The following is a 23,843-nucleotide window of genomic DNA, read 5'->3' as shown; positions in this document are numbered from 1 at the left end:
CCCTGGCCACTCTGCTTTAATTCCAGCTCAAGTCATCTTGCCCTTGGAGCTCCGAAGAGGCAGTTTCTCTCCTTGGAGGAGAGCCGGGGACTCAGGACTCGGATCCCGTGTGTCAGTCTGCATATACGCCCCCACCTCTACCCCAGGGTCTCTGCACCTCTCCCCTTCTCTCCCACACGGACCTATACCTCAGTGCCTGTCTTGGCTACACACTTCCCAACCTGTCCAACATATAGCCATGAACGTCCCCAAATGCAAACCTGACCTTGTCACTCATCAACTTACAGTCTTTCAAAAGCATGCTGCATCTTCAGGACAGACTTCAAATTCCTCACCCTGGCATCCCGGTCACACCCTCAGGTACCCACAGCCCAGCGGCGCCAAGCTGTATCTCCAGGTTCTACCTTCTACTGTCACCTCTGGGACTTGACTTTCTGGAGCTCCTAATGATGTGCAATCCCTTGGTCATGCATCAGGTCAAATAACTTTCACAGGAACTATTCTCTGTGCCTGGAGTGCAGGCACCTATTTTCATCAAAATTCAACCCAGAGGTCACCCTCTCCATGAAGTCATCTCCATGAAGTCATCCTCTCCCATCAGGAGTTTATCATTCCCATTTTGTACTGAATATGTGCCCCTGCCACCCTGTGCTACCCCAGTGACTTTTCCCTGATAGAGTGTCCTGGAAGCGTGGTGCTCAATGAATGCTCTCCCGAGAAGTTAATGAACTGGAGTTCTTACAGTCCTGACATTGGGGGGAGGATGGGCACTTTATAATAAATTGCTCAAGATTTGTGTGTCCCTGCATTTCTGTTTGAGAATTCTGTCTTCTGACTTGGGAGAATGGCTCTAATATAGTCCAAGAACTGAAAAGGAGTACCTTATAAAGATAAAAAGAGATTCAGTTTTGTGTTTTTGCCACTCGGCACCTACTTTTTATCCTGTGGCAACGACACTTGAATTCTGCTATTAGGGAAGCAAGTTCCTAGGCTCTGGATGTCAATGACTCCACCCCAGGGTTTCCCAGCCACCCTGGTCAGTGACAGACTTAGAGACAGGCACATGGCCAAAGCCAGACCAACACAGACCCAGAGATAGCTGCAGGGCTTCTGTCTGAGCAGAGCTGAGTGTGGGAAGATGCCAAGTCTGATGCTGTGAGCCCAACAGGGGAACCACTACAGAGGAAGCAGAAGTAGGAGATGGACCCTGACTCTATTCCTAGACATTTTTAGTTCTAGGAAATCAAATATGCCCTTTTGAATTTAAGCTTGTTTGGACTGGGTTCCTGTGACGCAGCACAGAGTCCTAAATGATTCAACTCTTTTTTTTTTTTAATATTTATTTTTTGGAGAGTACAAGTGGGGGAGGGGGCAGAAAGGAGACAGAAGAATATGAAGCGGGCTCTGCACTGATGGGCTGACAGCAACGAGCCCCATGTGGGGCTTGAACTCACAAACTGCGAGACCATGATCTGAGCTAAAGTCGGATGCTCAACCGACTGAGCCACCCAGCTGTCCCTTCAACTCTGTTTAAAGACTAGTCAAGTGCAGTAGTGAGAAGTAAGGAGAAAGAGTAGAACAAGGAATGATTCAACTATCTGAAGAAAGGCTTGCTAGTTTCTTATACACAGACATACATACATATATGTAAATACATACTTTATTTTTTAAGAAGTTACATTACAGCTATTATGACTGTCTTTTGTGCTCTATTACCTGCTTAGGGCAGGTCAAGTGTCAATATGCTTGATGCCTCTGACCAGCTGCTGACATTCTCTTGCCCACATTAGAAGCTGGGATCAACGGGTGCATTAAAAGCAAGGGAAGAAGGGAAGACAGGGTTATGTGTTTCCTTCCCTGGAGAATACAAAAGATCCCAAAGACTCAGAAGAAGGCAAGGGCTTTTCGTCAGCATATAGAGCAGAAGACGCTTGATCTACTCCTCCTGAGATACACTGCTTTGTAGGCTGCCCAGCACAGGCAAGATCCACAGGGCAGAGAAGCATAGCAAGACCGGACAGACACTTCACAGCAAAGAAACTGACCCTTCTCAGAGACCTTCCTAAAAAGGAAGTGTAAATTGATATTTTCATTATAAATTATTAAGTTTTTTGACACAATAATCCTAAATGCAATTAAATGAATTATTTTAGAAACTTAATCCTAACTGCTTTGTACTTATGTCTATCTTTTTTCTAAAATTCTAATCCACTTACGGTGACTAAAGGACAGGTATTTTCTACTTTTGCAAATGTTTATTTATTTTGAGAGAGAGGGAAAACGCACACATACAAGCAGGGGAAAGACAAGAGAGAGAGAATCCCAAGCAGGCTCTGTGCTGTCAGCGTGGAGCCCAACATGGGGCTCGACCCCACGAATTTTGAGATCATGACTTGAGCCGAGACCAAGAGCTGGATGCTTAACCAACTGAGCCACCCAGGCTCCCCAAGGACAGGTATTTTCAATTTGACAGGACATCTCTCCCACAGCAGAACATTCTGACATGAAATGTTCTGGGTGCTGATTCAAACTATACTCAGTGACTGGGAAAAAGCAAAATTAAAAGTAAAGATACATGTGTGAACTGTGATCACACTTTCTCTGCTCAATCCCTGTGCCTTGATGCATGACAAATGGATAAAATAATAGAGCCATTTTACACTTATAAAATCTTATCTAGAATATCAAATGCCTAAAATTTATTTGAAAAGATTCTGTTGGGGCGCCTGGGTAGCTCAGTCAGTTGAGTGTCTGATTTCAGCCCAGGTCATGATCTCATGGTTTATGAGTTTGAGCCCCAACGTCGAGTTCTGTGCTGCGCTGGCAGGGTGGAGTCTGCTTGGGATTCTCTCTTTCTCTCTGCCCCTCCCCAACTTGCATGCTCTCTAAAAATAAACTTAAAAAAAGATTCTGTTCTGTTGTGCTTTATTATAACCATATCACACTCCTTCTTCGGGGGTATTCAAATGAATACATTTTCAACAGTCTTTTTTTTAAACAGTCTTCTGTAACTATCTAGAAGCATATGAAAAAGCAGGGCAGAGTCCATGTTATTTGTGTCGGTTAGCAAAATTACTAAGTCAAAAAGTCAGTGTAAACTCAGAAAATTTTTTACATTCCCATCAGAATGGTTTATTACCAGTACTTCGATAAGCTAGTTTTTTGTTAAGCATTGTGTGTCAGTGCCTGTGCTCAGTGGTTTAAGACTCATTATAAAAACCTACGTGATTCTGACAGAATCTTACAACTGACGATGTAATTACACTTTCTCATGCCTACTTTATACTGACTGTTAGTCAATTTGAAATTGGGCCATCTTCAGAGTCTGCCATCAAAAGAAGGTAGAATAATTATACCAGAACATGTAGCAGAAAATAAGCTGGACTTCAGCATGCCTGGTGTCAAAACAACAGTCTTCCTTAGAAAACTACTCACATGTGCTCAAGCCAAAGCAAGTTTACCAAAACTTGTAACTTCTGTCCCTTAAACAACACTGATTAGCATTATTTTTCATACAGTGAGGCTGATAAACAGCACTAGTAAGAATCAACGCATAAAATTAATTTTAAAATGAAAAAAATGATCACATGGCCGGTGGCGAGGCTTGAAAACCTCATCTTGTGCTCACTGCTCACAGCAGGATTCTGAAGACAGCTGAAAACCAGCTTGTTTGGGGCACGTACAGCCTTTGGTTGTAAACATGCATAGTTTTCACTAGCATGATCATGCTTATACTGGAATTCTGTATAAACATACACACACACACGAAAAAAAATCCCACATATTTACGGTTAAACATGAAACGAATGTCCTTTCAGAAGTTAACATGGACCCCGGCATCTGCAGCTCACCAGTATTTAAAGAATAAGAGATCCATATGAGAGAGGAGAAAGCAGTAATTTCCCTAAGAAGTCATCTGTGCACAGAGAAGGTCCAGTGCATTGAATTTACCTTTCAGCATCTATTTCACAGGTGAAAAAAGTCACATTTCGTGCTCTGAGAGTAAAAAATATGACTACTTTGGCATTCACGCCCTCCAATAATTTTCCACAGTTCTTCCATTAACTTGTATGACAGAAAAAGAAAATCTAGAGATTATAAAAATTAAGGGCCCAATCTTGTGTGGTTTGGCACCGAGGCTCTGTTTGGCTAAAGATAGAAACAACATTTTCAAAAGCAAAGCGTTTAAGTGACTGAAGCTAATGAAAGCGGTGAGGCCTAGGTTGGGATAAGGAGGACTCAGCTCAATAGGGAAGGTGTCGGCAGGGAGGACACAAGGGTAATGACTCCAAAAAAATCAGAGAATTCTTCAAACTCTTTCCAAAGAGCGAACTGGATAACTGCAGGAAGGAAGGGTTAGAAGAGCATGTGCACACACACAAACACAAGCCGGGTAGCAGAGAGCAGATCTTCATCCTTAACGGCCTTTTTAAAAAGTTTGACCCTGAGGGGCACCTGGGTGGCTCAGTCAGTTAAGCGACAGACTTCAGCTCAGGTCATGATCTCACGGTTTGTGGGTTCGAGCCCCATGTCAGGCTCTGTGCTGCCAGCTCAGAGCCTGGAGCCTGCTCCGGATTCTGTGTCTCCCTCTCTCTCTGTCCCTTCCTTGTTTGCACTCTGTCTCTCTTTCTCTCTCTCAAAAATAAACATTAAAAAAAAAAAAAAAAAAAAAAGTCTGACCCTGAACTTCAGAGAATTGTACTTTTAAAAAAAAATTTTTTTTAACCTTTATTCATTTTTGAGAGACAGAGAGAGAGGAAGCGTGAGCAGGAGAGGGGCAGAGACAGAGGGAGACACAGAATCCGGAGCAGGCTCCAGGCTCTGAGCTGTCAGCACAGAGCCCAACGCGGGGCTCGAACCCATTAGCTGTGAGATGACCTGAGCCAAAGTCAGACCCTAAACCAACTGAGCCACCCAGGCGCCCTGAGAATTGTACTTTCAAAGTTCAAAAGGCATCTGACAGAAGAGCTGAACAACTTAGAAGAATTTCCAAAAGAAAGAAGAATCATGAAACAACATTCATATTAGAAACTCCTAATTAAGTCTCCTACTGATATCCTCTTGAACTAGATGAAATTTGGTAGACTTGAGAATGTAACTAATAAAAGAAACTTTACCAGAGAATAAACTATCCTATTAGAAGATAAATATACCAATCATATTTGTAAGCTATCTAGCACAGCTACTATAATATACTCAAGTTATTAATAGATTTTAATCATAAAGAAAAGGTGTTAAAACAAGCACACAAATAGGAATCAGACAAGAGAGCACTAGAATGCAAATATTTCTAAAAATGCTCTGAAAAATCAACATAATCTTCCACAATAAGCTTTTACCTTCATGTCAAATTCAGAGTTCAGTGGTGTATGGAAGAGAGAAATTATAAACAGTCTGGTTTTAAGGATGAAAAAGGAAAGAAGAATTTTTGTTCAGGCTGTCACAGAAGTTAGTGATCAAACATTTGACTAGTGAGATCTAAAAGGAACAGAAACCATACAACGCAATATCAGAGAGTAAATGTCAGAAAAAAGAAACCATTTTGATGCCACACATGGGACAAGTGACGAGACCAGACAATGTTCAAGTTAGGGGGCCAAGGGACAATTAGAGATGGCAGGAATTACTTTATGGATTTCTACCACAGAACTTTAACTGGTTGCTGTAGCTTTATCTCACCCTTTGAATTTAATTTATACACTATTCTTACCAAAAGGAAGAAGGAAAATCCATGCCTGCCTGGGAAATTTGTCCATACAGAATACATTTACTCCACCAATCTCAACTTCTCTTTTTTCTCTCCCCACAAACTATGGTCTTTGGACCTACTTAATCCCACTCAGCTTTTTTATTTTTAAAATTTTTATTATTTTTTTTAGTAAACATTTTTTTTTACACATATATATTTATTTTGAGAGACAGAGTAAGAGAGAGAGTGCACGCCTGCATGCGGGAGAGGGGCAGAAAGGGAGAGAGAATTCCAAGCAGGCTCCACACTGTCAGTGTAGAGCTCATAAACAGTGAGATCATGACCTGAGCCAGAATCAAGAGCCAGATGCTTAACTGACCGAGTCACCCAGGTGCCCCAAGACTTTTTTATTATTTTTAGGTAATCTCTATGCCCAACATGAGGCTTGAATTTACAACCTTGAGATCAAGAGTCACATGCTCCACTAAATGGCCAGCCAGGTGCCCCCACCCCCCCCCACCTTATTTATTTGGTAACCCTAACAAAGTTGTTTGCATGATATAATTCTCTCCTTATTGACATATTACTTTATTTGTATTTTAAACTGTACTTACCCTATGTGTGCCTGCTTCCCTGCCAGATTAAAATGAAAATCATCCAGAAGACTACTCTCTACATCTTCCTGGGGTTCTCAAGTGTGTCCAAGGTGGAGACTGTGTTACTGCTTGTCCCCTTGGCTCCTCTGGCAGACTGCTGGCCTGTTACTGAGGCTCACTCACCCTACCTCACACTGTCCTCTAGAGGCATGGCCCCCTGCACCTCAGGTCCTTATCCCTCCCCGCTCTACCCTTTGTTCAAGTTATTACTGTACACAGCATAATACACATTTCCCTATTTGCCATTCTGTAATGACACCACCGCTTCAGATCTGTGTCCTGCGGGAAAGCTCTCTGGTTTAACCCAACCCTTTCGGCCATCACACGCAGCCTGCCAGGAGGACAGGCTCTGGACAGTAAAAGGAATTTGGAAGTCTAGTATCTCACTAAAAAATCTGCACTTAAATTTAACTTACCGTGAAGAACACTTAACGATTATCATCTGAATTTTCATTCTAAAAACTAAGAAGTAACTTCCATTTCTTTTGCGAAAAACAAATTTTCTTGCAAACAGGTAAAATTTCATACCTTTCTTTCCCATTCTGAATTACTGAATGTCTGTCGGCTGTAGTTCTTTCACTGCAGACGTAAGTATTGCGCCGCGTCATTCCACCAGCTGCTGTATTACTCTATAAAAAAGGGGGGTCCATTTTTGTCTTAAACCATTTAGAAATAAGTATAGTACAATGAGAAAAAAATTCTTACCTAAATACACACAATTTAATCCTTATTTTTAAATTTATTTGTAATGCTTATTTATTTTTAAGGAAGAGCACATGTGTGCACACGAATGGGGGAGGGGCAGGGAGAGAGGGAGACTCAGAATCCGGAGCAGGCTCCAGGGTCCGAGCTGTCAGCACAGAGCCTGACACGGGGCTTGAACCCAGGGACCATGAGATCATGACCTGAGCCGAAGTTTGGACACTTAACTGACAGAGCCACCTAGGTGCCACTGGAGACTGAATTTAAATTGTAGGGCTATGACATGACAAACCAATTTTATGGGATTAGAAAGCCAATAAAAAACCTTTTCACAGGATGCCTGGGCAGCTCAGTTAAGGAACCGACTCTGGATTTCGGCTCAGGTCATGATCTCACAGTTCATGAGTTCTGGCCCCACAGTGGGTTCCGCACTGACAGTGATTGTGGAGTCTGTCTGAGATTCTCTTTCTCCCTCTCTCTGCCCCTCCCCTGCTCACAGGCTTGCGCGTGCTCTCTTGCTCTCTCTCAAAAGAAACATTATTAAAAAACAAACAAAAACAAAAACAAAAACACCTTTCACACAGGGTTTACTCTGATAGAACGCAAGGTCAGAGGATGGAGCAGACAAAACCCTTTGACCTCTGTCATGAGCTCCTATCCCCAGAACGGCACATACAAAAGCCTCCTAAAAGCAGCAGCAGAGCTTCTATGTGGGTCCCTCACTCTGGGTTTTGGTTTTTTTTTTTTGAGGTAGAGGGAGGGCTGTGTCATTGTTAACTTTGCAGGAAAAAAAAAATGTGGTCACAGAATATCCCTAAGACTGTATATTCTCTGCAAATTCTTTCTAGAATTACTTCAGGAGTGCTAAGAATAAGAATTACTTTATTAGGTCAGATAGAACACATTTCAATTCACAGAAAAGTTCCTGAAACTAAACAGACTTTAACAAATACTACCTATTTAAAGGGGAGATTTGTTAAGGATACAGATTAAGAGATGGACTCAGATCAGCAATATAATTTTAGGCAAATACTAACTTTTCTTCATTTTTTCCACCTTAAAATTTAGCTAGTACATGCAAAAACATTTGGCACAGTCCTTGGCACAAGGTAAGGACTTGGCCAAATGTTCTTTATTGTCAGAGCCCTTTGAAGATGCACACCACATCCTTGGCCCTCAGGCAAGCAGATCTCCCAGAGTCCTGCACAGAGCCCGTTAGGCATCTTCTGTCTGCGGTTTCTTGTCTGCACTGTCATCATTTGGTTTTATTTCCTCAGACTATGAGGCATTTCTATTTCTCAGGACCTGATACAACCTAAAGCTCAGATGTTTGTGGAATAACCGGAAACAGCCCTTGACACAAAAGATAGGGTCACTAATCTAGTGGGATGGGGTGCAGCAAGAAACCCCTTCAACACAGGTATTGAAAGTGATCTCTACAGGTGGGAGACTGGGCATGGTGGCCCGGTGGGGACAGCACTGCAGGTAGTTGAGAACACGGGAGTAAAATGTCTAGACCACCCTAACCCTACAATCTTAGGAATGCTCTACGGTTTAACAATACTTACACTAGGGACAGTAGAGCTTTTCTTGCGTTCAGGAATGTCAGCCTTATTGGGATTACTTGCATTCCCAAGCATGGGGCTGGCTGGAGCAGTTCCCTTTCCTCCGACAGCACTGCCGCTTGTTTTCCGGGAAGGAATTCCGTCTTCTTTGAGGTCACTATCTGCAGTGCTGGTCTGACTCCTTTTTGGATACGCCACAACTGAAGGAATAGCTGGTCCAGCTAAAATAAAACAGTTTACTTTTTAAAAGCCAGAATATAGTTTTATATTTTAGTCTGTGAAAACAAACGTATTTAATAAGATGACCCAAGACTGCTATCATCTAAGAAAATACAAGACAGTAAAATCCCGTAAGAGATTTCCCACCATGTATAATGTCCTTCCTTATACAATGAATTCAATTTTGAAATTTCACTTTTGTCCCTTTCTATCGAAAAATTAAAAAAAATATATTAGTAAGTTTGTATAGTACTTGTGCTTCAGAAATACCTTCAGGGAGAGTTGTCCACTGAAACAATCTCTAGAGTGTTACTGTACAAATAACAAACTAAGCGGGTGCATGTGTATCATGGCAGCGTGAACGACTTCACCTGGTACATCTGAGGGAACCTCAGTTATCCTTTTTTGTACACGAGATGCGTTCACCTTTTGGAACAGAACGGTACAGACTTATGGGTCATTACTTCTGAAGTGTTATCCTGGATCTTTTGTAAAGCATTCAGAATCTTCTAGATAAACAGGAATTTGAGTAGACAGGGAAAGGTGACACAGGCAGAGGAAAGCACGTTCCTCATGCAAGCGACAGGGAGGAAAGAAGGCAGAGGTTCCCAATCACACCCCACCCCAGGAGGAGTGTGCCTAGGTACATCCTGGATGGGCAATTAACCGATACCCTACAAAATAGCATCAGGAGAGTCTGATGGCAGCACAGGAAATTTGGAGTTCAAAGCATTTTGGAAATGAACAAGCTCATATATAACTCATATATTCATTATGTATATTGTCCAGCGGTCATCTTCAAGAATGGCACCAAATGCTCATCATTTATAGTAGAAGAGACTGTATATGTTAGGTGTACTAAAAAGGGGTTGGGGTGGGGTAGAAGAAAACTACTTTTTGGACAAAATCTAAATGGTAAATCTATTTGGAACTGAATTAAAAGTAAACAAAAGTTTGTTTTTATTTATGGGAGGAAAAAAACTAAGCTTCCAGTTTAGGAAATTTACCACATAAAACAAAGAATTAACCAAGCATGCGTGATACTACCCTTAACACTTATCTTTCTTTGCAAAATCATGAGGCAGCTAAGGACATCCTGCACTTTCAGGGTTACTGCTGATCTGCTCTGAAACTTGGCTCACACCGCATGGTCTCACCAGAGCCACTTGGGTCCGGGGCAAGTTGGGCTCCAACGCACATTTACCACCTGGTTGGTAAATCCGGGCCAACACCAGTCACGCCAGAGCAGTCCTGTCCTGAGGACTGTGTGGACTGCCTTTGCCAGCACAGCCACCTCCTCCACCGTGGCCTCCAGCTCCCTAAACCCTGGTAATCACTGGTCTGGTCTCCATCCCTCATTCTCTCCTTTCCAGAATGTTACATGAATGGGATCAATTTCATAACACCTTTTGAGGTTTTTTTCCATTCTGTGTAGTTCCTTTGAGATCTATGCAAATGGTTGCACCTATCAATACTTTGTTCCTTTTTATTGCTGAGTAGTGTTCCGTGATGTGGCTGTCTCACAGAGAAATGTGATTTTTATGTAGTCAAACTTGGTAAACGTGTCTTTTTTTTTTTCTTCAACATTTTTTATTTATTTTTGGGACAGAGAGAGACAGAGCATGAACGGGGGAGGGGCAGAGAGAGAGGGAGACACAGAATCGGAAACAGGCTCCAGGCTCCGAGCCATCAGCCCAGAGCCTGACGCGGGGCTCGAACTCACGGACCGCGAGATCGTGACCTGGCTGAAGTCGGACGCTTAACCAACTGCGCCACCCAGGCGCCCCAACGTGTCTTTTCTTTCATGACTATTAGCGTTGGGGTTTCAGTCAGAACGACCGTCACTAGTCCACGTTACAACGCGAAAAGCAAATTATCTCGTGTTTTCTTTGACTATTTCCATGTTTTTCACATTTCCATCTTCATTCCAAGTGGAACCCACCCTTGTGTAAGATGTGAGAAATGGTACGGATTTATTTTTTTCTGATCACTACCAAACTGCCCCAGGGCCCCAGAGTAATAAGCCAGTGATTCTTTACTTTTTTTCCCCCTAAGACAAAGAACGTTTTGAAAATCGAACGAATATCACCTTTCCTAGAAAAATATGTGCACACATCCCAGGGGTTCACACCTGGGACCCAAATTAAGAACCACAGATAAAAGTTAAGGTATACTTTCATTGAACCAGGCCTATATAAACAGCTGGCATCTGGAAGGAGGAAACAAGGGGAGAAGGAAGAGGAAGGACAAGCTGAAAGCGGGGTTAGCTGCAGGCTCGTCTGCCTTTACTTGGTACCAAGTGAGTGTGCTTTACTAGACATTGCATTTGGAATCTACCTCATTTTTAGCCCTTAAAACTACACAGCCAGAGGTATAACAAAATCTTTCCTTTGCTGACCACCATCTTCATCCCCATAAAGAATAAAAAACAACAACAACACAGAATTGGGTGACTTTCTATATATACTTGGATTTCTGGAAATATTCTTTTTATGAAAATTTTTTGGTACTATTTTTTCTTTTTTTTTTTTTTTAAGTAGGCTCCGTGCCCAACATGGGGCTCGAACTCACAATTCTGAGATTAAGAGCTGTGTGCTCCACTAATGGAGCCAGTGAGGTGGCTTTCATGAACTTTTTACTATTAGAGGCTCCAAGAAGGAATGATCGTTATCATCACACAAAGAGCACTCCCTGAGGCAATCAGTGGGTCAGTGGGCAGAGCCACGGGACCTGGCCCCTGAAGTCCGGGCATGCTGCCACAGGTACTCCCACATCCTTGTAACCCTGGGAGATGTGGTGGGCCCTCTTGATAAAATTGGAGGTTTGGTGAGTGTCTGACACCATGTCTAATGCTCCTCTTAGCTCTAAAATTTTCTGAACTGGGCGAGAAAAGGCATTACCAATCCAAATGGAATATATATGCTTACAGAAGAATTAACTTATTAAGATCGTCACTAGAGACAGGAGAAAACTCTATTACCAGGTTTTTCCCCTCCAAGACTTTAGGAATAATTCCCTTTAAACTGGATGGTCCAGAGCAATCTGGAGGCATTTTGCTAAATGCCTTGTTGTCTAGAGGCACTGAAAATCCCTCCTTAACAACTAATCTGGACATGGACAGAAACAGAGACCCAGATCAACACTTGGTTTACAAATGCGATGTGCACAATACCTAGTGTCAGAATGGGTCCTCGGCTCTCAGTTACGTCCTAGAATAGCAGACACGCTCACAGTTTACCGGCAGCTTCAGTACACGGTGCTGCACCAGCCCAGACCACACAGACAGGCGGCACATCCACAGGAAGAGAAACGGACACTGAGCAAAGTGTCATCGCTCCTGGTACAAAGCCAAAGCTATCCACACGGGGATGTTCTGTGCCACCGTCAAGCGCCAAAACTCAAGGTGAAAGAATGAAAGCGGACAAAGTCCAGAGAAGGGAAATGAACTGAACAAAAAATAAATGGGTGTTCCGTGAGAGGATGTATTTAAAAAAATTTTTTTTAATATATTTTTTTAAACATTTATTTATTATTGAGAGACAGAGCGTGAGCAGGGGAGGGGTAGAGAGAGGGGGAGACACAGAATCCAAAACAGGCTCCGGGTTCTGAGCTGTCAGCACAAAGCCCAACGTGGGGCTCGAACTCACAAACTGTGAGATTATGACCTGAGGCGAAGTCAGTCGCTTAACCAACTGAGCCACTCAGGCGCCCTGAGAGGATGTATTTTTATTTTATTTTGTTTAAAAAAAAAAAAAAAAATTTTTTTTTTAACGTTTATTTATTTTTGACACAGGGAGAGACACAGCATGAACAGGGGAGGGTCAGAGAGAGGGAGACACAGAATCTGAAGCAGGCTCCAGGCTCTGAGCGGTCAGCACAGAGCCCGATGCGGGGCTAGAACTCACGGACCGCGAGATCATGACCTGAGCCGAAGTCGGCCGCTTAACCGACTGAGCCACCCAAGCGCCCCGAGGATGTATTTTGAAAAGTTAGGACCAGGTCAACTGGTCTAGGTTCCTGGATCTTAAAATGCTGGAATTAAAGAAATACCTGCAACATTAACATTCACAGGTTACAGGCGAATAAACACACATCCACGCTAGAGTGTCTGGATTCCAACACAGGGTTGCCTTGAAGGTAGAATAACTGTTAAATTTGGTACCCAACATCTCTTAGGGTCCCGAGTATCATGAAAAATTCACTTCCATGGTGAATATGTTAAGAGTGAGGGTGTTCAGACACACCAATGGCCATAGTGCACCTGACAATGACCCAGGTCAAAAATTTAAACCAAGTAAGGCAAAATTGGGGTACTATGCATTCTCTATGGCTGGCCACGTGTAGCTACATAAATTTAACTTAAACAAAACTGAAAACCATTTCCCTGGTTCAAGTGCCCAACAGCCAAGTGTAGCTACTGGCTACTCTGTTGGACACCATCGATCCAGAACATTTTCATCACAGCAGAAAGTGCTGGACAATGATGCTCAGGAAAGTAAGTCTGATGCAGAGATGGGGAGGGGAATGAACAGAGAACCAGAGACTGAAGCGAGAGTCCCGGAGGACTGAATGTACCAAGGTGATCAGAGCCTGGAGATGATCAGGCCAACACTGGCAGGACTGGTAGGAAATAAAAGTCCCGAAGGGAAATCAAGTCACTTTCCCACCCTGACAGGCCTTAAGCAAAAGGATGCTTCCCAATGTTAGGAGGCCTCTTGTGTAAGGGGAGACTCCAGGAAAACACAGTGGAACAGTCTCAAACTTACCATGGTCACTGTATCGCCTCTGCTTCTGGCTGGAAGAAACACTTCTCTGCACCTTGTGGTGAGGAGACTGGCCAGTGCTGTTGTTGAGGTCACTGCTTGGCCTAACCTTAGCAAGTGAGAGATTGCTGCTAGAACTGGAGTCACTAGCATCCAGCTGAGAGAAAATGAGAAGAACAGAGCAAACCACAACACGGACCCAAATGGTACGTTAGGAAACTAAACTTCTCGTAACACATAAACCTCTCACAAACAGTTCATTCACAGATGAAGAAGCACCATGTACAAAAACGACAACCTTACATTTGGGCAGACGTATTTTTCTGACTGCTGAAAAGCTCATGAAAGGACGGGTATTTATGACCTTTTTAGGCTTTTTCAAATAACGTCAAACACTCTCTATTTACTTCACCTGATACTTTATATCACTTCCAAACCATTAATGACCACAGGCTAACTTATGATGTTCATGTTTGTGACAACATCCAATGTTACAGTTACCATCTCAAAGTTGAAACAGGAGCTCCTAAACGTGATAGCAGTTAGGTTCATCCTTTGCAGGCCAATTTCAAAATTACATACCCAATGTTATACATGTTAACAAAATAAACACTAAGAAAAGAGCTTTTGAAACTGATCATTTACCTAAAAATTGTATTAGCTTTTTCCAATTACTCTTACCTCTGAAGATTTTCTTCCCAACAACAAATATGTAGCTGTGATTTCATCATATTTCATTTTACTAAGAGATTCTTGAATTTCTTCTTGTGAATATCCCATTCCCACCATAATATCTAAAAGAAGGGCATAATACAGTTGATGTGTTTTGTCTGGATACGAAATCACTGTGTTAGATGTTAAAATAATTTCCTTTACTCGACTCTAAACATCATAGATTTTCTAATTTAAATGGGCGGTTGGCTTACTTCTGAGTAACTAAGGGATAACACAGGAAGCTACAGGTGAGTTCCTAATATGACAAAACAGATAAGCTGATTCATATAACTTATGTTTCGCTTCCCACCGTTCACATTTGAGGTGTATCCATACGAGTCAAAACAGAAATATGTCACTTGCACACACACAAGCATGGAGGCACAGAGTCATTACCTATTCTCTTCTGGTCTGAGATGTCCAGTTCTGGTTCAACAAATGGTTTAAGTTCATCTTCTTCGTGCCCTGCGTTGATCCACCTGTCCTTCATGATTTGCTGAAAGGTGAACTGTTCATTAGCAGCATAAAATAAAACATGCTGATAACCACAATATTTAGAAAAAATTATTTTCAACATTTCATGGATTACAGCTCAAAAGGTAACTTTAAAAAAATGTTTCTGGGTGCCTGAGTGGCTCAGCCAGTGAATGTCCGACTCTTGTTTTCAGCTCAGTTCATGATATCACAGTCTGTGAGATCAAGGCTCACAACGGGCTCTGTGCTGACAGCATGGAGCCTGTTTGGGATTCTCTGCCCCGCCCCCCCAATCCCCTGCATGCTCACGTGTGTGTGGTCACTCTCTCACTCTCAAAATAAATAAATAAACATTAAAAAAATGTTTTGGGGAACCTGGGTGACTCAGTCCAGTTGGGCGTCCAACTTCAGCTCAGATCTGATTCCACTGTTCGTGAGTTCGAGCCCCATGTTGGGGCTCTGTGCTGACAGCTCAGAGCCTGGAGCCTGCTTCAGATTCTGTGTCTCCCTCTCTCTCTGCCCCTCTCCCACTCTGTCTCTTTCTCTCAAAAATAAATAAACGTTAAAAAAAGCTAAAAAAAAAAAGTTTTAATGCCTCAATTCCTGCTTTAAAAGCCCCAGGGCAGTATTCTCATACAAACCAAGCAAAGTTCTACAAATACCTTAAAGACCCTCCAAAGTTGTTACTTACTTTGCACTTATGCAATTACCTCTAGAGTGCCTCGTTTTATCGGATTTAGCACCAGGAAACGTTTGAGAAGGTTTTCACAGTCTGTGGACATGTAGAAAGGGATTCTGTATTTCCCTCTTAATACTCTTTCTCTCAGTTCCTTTGGGGATGGAGGGAGGAAAGAAAACTAGTGAGTCAACTTTTAGGTTAAAAAAGAACCAGTGAGACCCCATGATACTGACAGATTCTTATAATATTAACCCTCATCATTTTATAAAATCTTTTGCATTCTGAAGAACGTGGATGCAACTGGTTCTTATACCTTTAGGTTCTGTCCGTCAAAGGGGAGCGACCCGCTGACAAGAGTGTAGAGGATGACGCCCAGGCTCCACACGTCCACTTCCGGCCCGTCGTATTTCTTGCCCTGGAAGAGCTCTGGGGCTGCATATGGAGGACTGCCACAAAACGTATCCAGTTTACTGCCAACAGTAAATTCATTGCTAAAACCAAAGTCAGCTATTTTAATGTTCATATCAGCATCTAACAATAGATTTTCGGCCTAGAGGGAAAACATCAAGACAAAAATGAAATTTAACCAAAATATAATTAGAACTGTGATAGAATTAGGCATTTCATAAAAGCTTTCTGTAATGATATCAAGTTAATATATCCTAATGAATAAAATGAGAAAACATTCTTTCTAGAGGAAAAAAAAAAAAACAACCCAGAAGATAATTAGAATTTCTAATTCTTTTTTTTTTTTTTTTTTAAAGTAATTGCCACGCCCAATGTGGGCTCAAACTCACAACCCTGGGACCAAGAGTCAGATGCTCTACTGATTAAGCCAGCCAGGCGCCCCAGAATTTCTAATTTTTTTTTAACATTAACAACCAGTAACAGATAGGAGGTATAGATTAACTGGCAATAATTTAAACAACCAATGCCCATGATAAAAAAAAAAAACAAAACCAAAAAAAAAAACCCCTTGAAATAGCTTTTCAATTAATAATGATAAACAGCTTTTAAAAAATGAAAACTTGTTTTAAGTGGACAACCATGTTTCATAAAAACTGCTAAAGAGCTGTGCAATGGCCATTATTGGGGAGGGAGAACCCTAGGCCTCATAGAAGATACAGCAGAGCCAGCCACTTTCATTTATTTCAACAAACATCTACCGCGTGCCAATCACATACCAGGAACAGACATGGTGTCTGGATGTACAATGATGAACAAGATAGATGGGGTCTTGCCCTCAAAGACCTCATAGGTTGGAGGGGGAAAGGCAGAAAGTCAAGTAGCCACACTCTGACCTGAGTGCCAAGACAGGAGGTGTGGGGAGTTGTGGGCCTAGCACTGAAGGAGCAGAAAGGTCTCCTAGAGGGGCGAAATCAAAGCCACTGCCTGGAGGCTTGGTCAATAGCAGTGGGTGTGCTGGCAGGCAGAATACAGTCTGAAAACCCAGGAGGAAAGATAGACCATGTTTTACTCAAGAAACTGAAAGACAGTATATGGAAAAGAGGTGCAGGGGATATGGCAATGGCTGAATCACAAAGGGCCAGTTGAGTGACTGGTAGGAAGTTTGAGCTTTCAACCTAATGGCAATGGAAAGCCATTAAAGAGCCACTCAAACAGGAAAGCGACAATGTTATTTGTGTTCTTAAAAGACCACCGTGGTTGTAATGTGTAAAACAGACAAGACAGGGAGAAGCAAGATTGGAAGCAGGGAAGACCAAGCAAAAAGCTAGTGTACAAGATGCTGGTGGTCTAGATGAGAACAGTGGTAACAGGGACAGAGAAGAGTGTGCTCAAGACAGGTTTAGCAAAAGAGGGCAGCAGAGCAAAGGAGACTGAGGCACCGAGGGACACAAGCACCAGCACGAGAGGTGAACATTCTGGGGCAGCAATGCAGAAGGCAGGCTGTGGACCTGAGCAGGGGTGCAGGTGGTGTGGTCAGACAGCTGGGCACCAGACTGCAGAAGACAGCTCTGGCTGCAGGCATGGATCCAGGACTCGCCAGCATGCAGGTGGCCACTGCAGCTACCAGCGCAGGTGCGAAAGCAGCACGGGTGGGTATGGAAAACAGGGAGGAATGCGGACAACGTTTGGGGAGATACGCAGCAAAGGCGGAGAGAGAAAACGGAGGGTATCTGGAAGGGGACGTGGGGTGAAGAGGTGTTTTGGTGGAAGGTAGTACAGACTTGAGCATGTTTTTGTAAAGGCTGCTGGTGAGGAGCCAGCAGGTAGAGAGGGTGGATGAGGAAACAGGAGTCAGGACCCAGGACTCAGAGGCAGGGCCTGCAGGGCCAACCTACTGACCGTAACAACAGGAAGGGGGCATGTGGTACAGCTTACTCTGGGAAACCAAAGGAGTTCCTGCCCGGCAGAAACTAGAAAACCTTATCCTACGCCAAAAGCGAGGGCAGAGGTGAAGGAAGGATGGCGCAGCAGGTCTCCAACGGCACTGCTGTTAACAGAAGACAATGCTGACCAGAGAAACAGAGGGGCCCAGGTGGCGCGGAGGGCACTGTCCACGTGACAGCACACGTCTCGGAGGCCCCCAGCTGTTTGGCAGCATGATGGTTTTTCTCCAGAGACCAGCTATGAGCTGCGTTAATTGAAATGTAAAATATTTTTAATAAACTTCCTACGTCTTTCTTTTTAATACCAAAACCTGATTAAAAGGATCAATTATTATAGGATTTCTTTTTTTCTTATTTAATAACACAGTCTAATCTGTGACCGCTAGGAAAACTGAGTGCATGCAGATAGAGCACATGCTCACAGACTAAGGGCCCCACAACTCACCTTGAGGTCTCTGTGAACAATCCGCTTTTGGTGGCAGTACTGGACTGCAGATACTATCTGCACAGGAGAGACACAAGGTTATTAATCATCATTAAGAAGAAAAGCCTCCATTGATGTTCACACATGCCAAATACTTAGTGATCACCTGAATGTGTGGATCTCTGAAAATAATTTTCTTGTGCTTTGAACTTTCCAATTCGGAGAAATTCAGGGGTGAGGGTGAGAAGAGAAGGGTGAGGATGTTTTTGCTGCTCTCTAGTTTTAACTGTAAAGTCTCCTTTGGGACCAACCCCTTGACATTCTGGTTCTTTCGGAATGGTGCCAGGGCCCAACAAATCACCAGGATCTTGAGGACCCTCTTTGTCCCCAGACCCAGGATCGGATGGCTCGGGTGCAAGCTTCCCATACTCATGTAATTAACTCAAAACCAAACTGGCAGTTACAGACTATCCATGGTCAGGTGTCCATCCAGGTTGGGTCTCCTCTGTTAATCACTTCTCTTCCCAGTCAGACTGCTCCTTATAACACTCTCTTCCTTTTAGCTGATGCGGGTGCAAAGACAGCAAAACTTACTTCACCTCTCTGAGGATCAGTTTCCTCTTCCTCAAAGTGGAAGAGTAAATGTTGTAACGTGTGAACTACAAACTATGGAATGGTTGTGTGCTCCATCGGTCAGGGTCCCTTCCACACTCAGCAAATGGTATGCTTTTATTTAGTCCACTTTGGATTATTCCTGTGATTAGTACTGCTGATTAAACAACTATTTTGCTGAAATTTCACACTTCCGCCTAACTTTTTAAGAAGTCTCCTTTTCTAAATATGAAAGTTTTAGATGCTCATTATAGGAATTTTAGGAAATACAGAAAGGTATATATAAGTACATGACTGATAACATCTCTTGTTGTTTTACTGTATCTGCTTCTAGTCTTTTCGTTGGTATTATGCCTGTGTAACTATGTATGACCACATATACACAAAACTGGGGTTCTAAAGCTTTCTCCAGATCATCATCAGCTTTTAGTTGTAAGCCCCACACACCCACCTACACTGGACATAAACATTCAGGGAGGCTGTTTTTTAAGGAGGCTCCGCACCCAGTGTGTGGTATGAGCTCACTGAAGAGTCGCATGCGCTACTGATTGAGCCGGCCGGGCACCCCAGGCTGTTTTATCAATTTGCATTTTGGTTCAAAACAAGCAGCAAGGAGAAGCTGGACTGGGGTTAGGGTGAGGTGATGCCAAAATCAGGGCTTCACTAAGCAGCTTCATACTTCATAAAGTGAATAGTCACAAGATCAGATCAGATCCACTTATAACCAACAAAAAATAGAAAATTTCTAATGGTAAAATACAGTTTAGAACACTTGTTACCTTGGATTAGCATTTACACTTGCTCTAGTCTGTCTGCATGAAAACTGAGAAAATGACATTGCTTTGTTTTCCCAAGACAGACATGTTTATTGCCTGAAACACAGGTAGAGTTTACCTGCCTTCTGCCTGATCTGATTTTCCCTCTCCCCACCATACTGAGATTCCCCTACAGGTTATTTCCAAACTCTGTTTTTGAACCAGATTTGACCATCTCCCATCCTTCCTCAAAGAGATCACAGAACTTCTCCTACCTTAGAACAAGTGAACCTAAAGCCACAATAGCCTGAAAATGGTCAACTTTAAATCACTGCGGTATTTTTTGCATTCTTTTAAGCTACAAACAATTCTTTCTTTAAAAAAACAAAAACAAAAACAAAAAACTGAGGATCTGTGTGTTTTCCAGATTGAAATATAAACACAAGCCTAATTTGCCTCTAGCCAGACAGGAGACAACAGAGGCAGCAACGTTACCAACCCCCTAAGAAGAAGGTGAGGAAGGAAGACGGAGCCGGGAATCTAGTCTTTCTCTCTAAAAACAACAGAGCTCTTGTTCAAAAGCTTAAAACCACATAAGCAGTCACTAGGAGGAGAATGGCAAAGGAGACATCACCTGCTAACGGATGTGAAAAGAAAGGCCTATTTCTGACACAAAACATGATCCTACCGAGTGTACTTTTTGTACGGCATACCTTCTTCTTTGCCACAAACAGGAAAACGTATTCAAGTAAGGATGGCTTATAAACTTTTAGAAAGCATGGCTATTCGAATCAGAGCAAAGAGGAAACATCAGTATCTCACTTGATCCTTCCAGGCTTAAGTGAGGGGTCTTAAGGAAATACTAAGGCAAGAAGAAAGAATTACATTAAATTGTAAGCAGTGTAAATCAAGTCATTCATAGGAAAGGCACATACACTATCTTTCCTGGCCAAACTAATAGGTTCCTCAAATAAAGAACTCAGAATTTCTGCAGAAAATTTAAAATAACTGAGCAAGTGCCTCAAGATTTGGGGTAGTCGATGTCCAAGCCCCTCCGACAAGTGGGACCCCGCCAGGGGGCTGGGTAGAGACGGAAGAAGTGAGGGGCAGTTACAGGGTTAAGCACCGAGCTGCTTCCTTGGAGAAGGTCAGGCTCAAACCTGTTGTTGCTGGCTGGCGCCAAGCAGCCCGCTCCTCACAGTCAACAGACCACATTCACATAAATGTGTGCAAGTTAGACAGATTCATCTGAGTGGGAAGGAACTGAAGTTTTAGGAGGAAAGAAAAAAAAAAAAATCTTGGCTTTTAAGGGGCCAATTTACAAAAATTAAGAGTACAGTTATGGGAAGGGCCAAACAGGCTTGTCTTGTAATAAAGAGAACCTTGAGCTTCCCTCCACAGACCACAGAATAAGATGATAGGAGAACTGGAAAGTACTTCAAAGTTTATCATCAAGTACAAATTCCGATTTTTGAGCTAGAAAAACTGAGGATATGAGAAGTTAAATAATAGCCAAAAGTTAGTTTCAAATTTTGATATTTAATAGGTTTTAATTCAAAGTATCATTAGTATTTAAGCTTTTAAATTAAATTTAAGGAACAGAAGTTAATCTGAGTAGCAAGTTCTTAACTGTAAATACCAGACTAAGCAAAAGAGGCAACTGTTAAAAGAAATCTGGAAAATCAACTAAAATTGTCTTTCCAAATATTATGAAACCTTTAAAGACTACTGTCTGTCTATACCTCTACTGTGGCAACCTTATAGATAAATAAAACAAAAAAATTAAAGGTTCTGAAATGAGGCTATACTGCCGTCTAAATACAGAACTGATGTCTAGCGAAGTACAGAGTTAATTTAATGTTTTTATTTATTTTGACAGAGAGAGTGCACGTACATGTGAGTGTGAGTGGGGGAGGGGCAGAGAGAGCAGGAGGGAGGGAGGGAGGGAGGGGGAGGGAGGGAGGGAGGGAGGGAGGGAGAGAGAGAGAGAGAGAGAGAGAGAGAGAGAGAGAGAGAACCCCAAGCAGGATAGAGCCTGATGTGCTCGATCCTAGGAAGAGTCAGATCATGACCTGAGCCAAAATCAAGAGTCAGACACTTAATCGCCTGAGCTCCCCAGGCGCCCCAGTACAGAGTTAGTTTAAAAGCAGTAAAGGGGGTGCCTGGGTGGCACAGTCAGTTAAACTACCAACTTCAGCTCAGGCCATGATCTCACAGTTTGTGGATTCAAGCCCCATGTCGAGCTCTGTGCTAACAGCTCAGAACCTGGAGCCTGCTTCTGTTTCTGTGTCTCCCTCTCTCTCTCTCAAAAATAAGAAACATTTAATTAAATGAAGGAAGGAAGGAAGGAAGGAAGGAAGGAAGGAAGGAAGGAAGGAAGGAAGAAATGCGGTGAAGTATCCTGCTCCTTTTCTGTGTCTATATCAAGGATGGGCAAATCATGGCCCTCAGGCTAAATCTGATCCACCACTTGTAAATAAAGTTTTGTTGGAACACATTCGTTGGAGCATATTCTTTTACAAACTGTCTACAGCTGTTTTTGTGCTACAACAGTCAAGTTAGATGGCTGTGACACAGGCTGTGTGGCCCACAAAGCCTGAAATATTTACTCTCTGGCGCTTTACAGAAAGAGCTGCCTGATTTGTAATCTAAAAAAATAGGAGAATATAACGATTAAGAATTTGAGTTTTTGAGTCAGAGGACCTGGGTCTGAATCACTGGCAGGTCTGCTACTTGCCAGACGTCATATTTTGGGCAAATTATTTAATCTTCCTGTGCCTCAGTTTCCTTATCTTTAGCAAATGAGCACAAGACCCCTTAATTCACAAAGGCTGCAGCAAGATTCACATTAATGTAGATAAAGCACTTATCCCAATATCCGGTAGGTAATGATCCATCAGTAAGTAGTAATTATGATTAATAAAAACAGGGAAGTTAGGTCACCTTTATATTTAAAACCTGCTTATTAAAATGAGCGTGTCTTTGGGGCACCTGGGTGGCTCAGTCAGTTAAGCATCTGACTTCGGCTCAGGTCATGATCTCACGGTCCGTGGGTTCGAGCCCCGCGTCGGGCTCTGTGCTGCCAACACAGAGCCTAGAGCCTGCTTCGGGTCCTCTGTCCCTCTCTCTCTTTGCCCCTTCCCAGCTCGTTCTCTCCCTCCCCCTCTCTCAAAATAAACAAATAAACTTAAAAAAATAAAATGAATGTGTCTTTGAAGAGCAGGGTGAAGACAAAACTAATAATGAACTGTGGGACTGTGATACTCCTCTTGCTAAAGACCGGGAGATGGTTTTAATTAATGCAATCATAGGTGTTTTGAGAGACTAGATTTTTGAGGCTCAACTGTCAAAAGTAAGGTTAAGCGTGAGACTAAAATTCTGATAAAGCTAGAAATAGAACCCACAGTCGTTTCTAGCACAGTGCCTTAGGCATGAAAGGCACTTAATGAATTTTTGTTGACCCGAATGGCCAACCCCCTGCTCCATCCAATGGGACTTATAAGCATTTATTGAGGCAAACACTCTTTGCTTCAGGGTTTAAGCAAGATAACTTTATTAAATTAATAAACTGGAGGTGCATCAATTCATACCTGTCTAAATTTAGCTCTTGCTTCTTTTTCCTTCATTCTTCCATGTGCAACCAAATAGTCAAACACTTCACCTAAAATTGAGAAAAATAAAAGTAAGCAGAAGTCCTACTTTGGAGCACTAATTTTCCCATAAATTGATATTTCACTTTTAGGAATGCTCTAATTTTTATTTTTAAATCCAGGTTTGAAGACAAACAGAAACGTGGATTTTGAACTAAGTTAGCCTTAAGTTTAACTATAGGCAAAAGGTTCATCGATAAAATCTTTAAGCTAGAGAAAACGCTTACAGTTAAAATCTCTTATGTTTATACAACTTTTATTTTAAGCATTATGCTTTCAATGTGCTTTAGCAAAAACTGAAAACTAACATGGGGAAGTGATTTGTGTTAAAAGAGGATGACACCTTCATTGTAGGATTATGATAAAAGCAGTTCCTTTCTTCGTTCTTTCCACAAGTATTTACTGAGCGCCTACTAGTTGCCAGGCACTGCTCTAGGCTCTGGGGAAAGACGGCAGTGAACAAAGCGAAGTCCCTTTCCTCGTGGAGAGTTTACAGTCTAGCAGGGAGAGACAATCAGTAAACAGGCGAAGAGCATCTTGGCTGACGAGGACGGCGGAGCAGACGCGGGGAAGTACGCAGAAAGTGTGTG

General features: G+C 42.5%; 1 protein-coding gene across 11 annotated transcripts in view; it reads right to left on the bottom strand.

Moving 5' to 3' along the window:
- Positions 1 to 23,843, bottom strand: part of MARK3 (microtubule affinity regulating kinase 3) — a 112,420-nt gene that overhangs the window by 11,296 nt on the left and 77,281 nt on the right. For 8 of the 11 annotated variants that reach the window (XM_019434150.2, XM_053889862.1, XM_053889861.1 and 5 more), the window contains 9 exons: positions 23,194 to 23,264; positions 18,258 to 18,314; positions 15,775 to 16,011; positions 15,493 to 15,612; positions 14,705 to 14,804; positions 14,276 to 14,388; positions 13,598 to 13,751; positions 8,616 to 8,833; positions 6,874 to 6,974 (listed from right to left, as the gene is read on the bottom strand). In XM_019434150.2, coding sequence (XP_019289695.1) covers positions 6,874 to 6,974; positions 8,616 to 8,833; positions 13,598 to 13,751; positions 14,276 to 14,388; positions 14,705 to 14,804; positions 15,493 to 15,612; positions 15,775 to 16,011; positions 18,258 to 18,314; positions 23,194 to 23,264 — 1,171 coding nt within the window. The remainder of the gene's footprint in view (positions 1 to 6,873; positions 6,975 to 8,615; positions 8,834 to 13,597; positions 13,752 to 14,275; positions 14,389 to 14,704; positions 14,805 to 15,492; positions 15,613 to 15,774; positions 16,012 to 18,257; positions 18,315 to 23,193; positions 23,265 to 23,843) is intronic. The other 3 variants (XM_053889863.1, XM_053889867.1, XM_053889869.1) reach the window with 2 other exon arrangements.

This window comes from Panthera pardus, unplaced genomic scaffold (genome assembly GCF_024362965.1).
Source record: "Panthera pardus isolate Hobbes unplaced genomic scaffold, ASM2436296v1 HiC_scaffold_24, whole genome shotgun sequence".
Classification (NCBI taxonomy): Eukaryota; Metazoa; Chordata; class Mammalia; order Carnivora; family Felidae; genus Panthera; species Panthera pardus.
The sequence above is the reverse complement of the archived record's forward strand: the minus strand, read 5'-3'. Positions and strand labels throughout refer to the sequence as shown.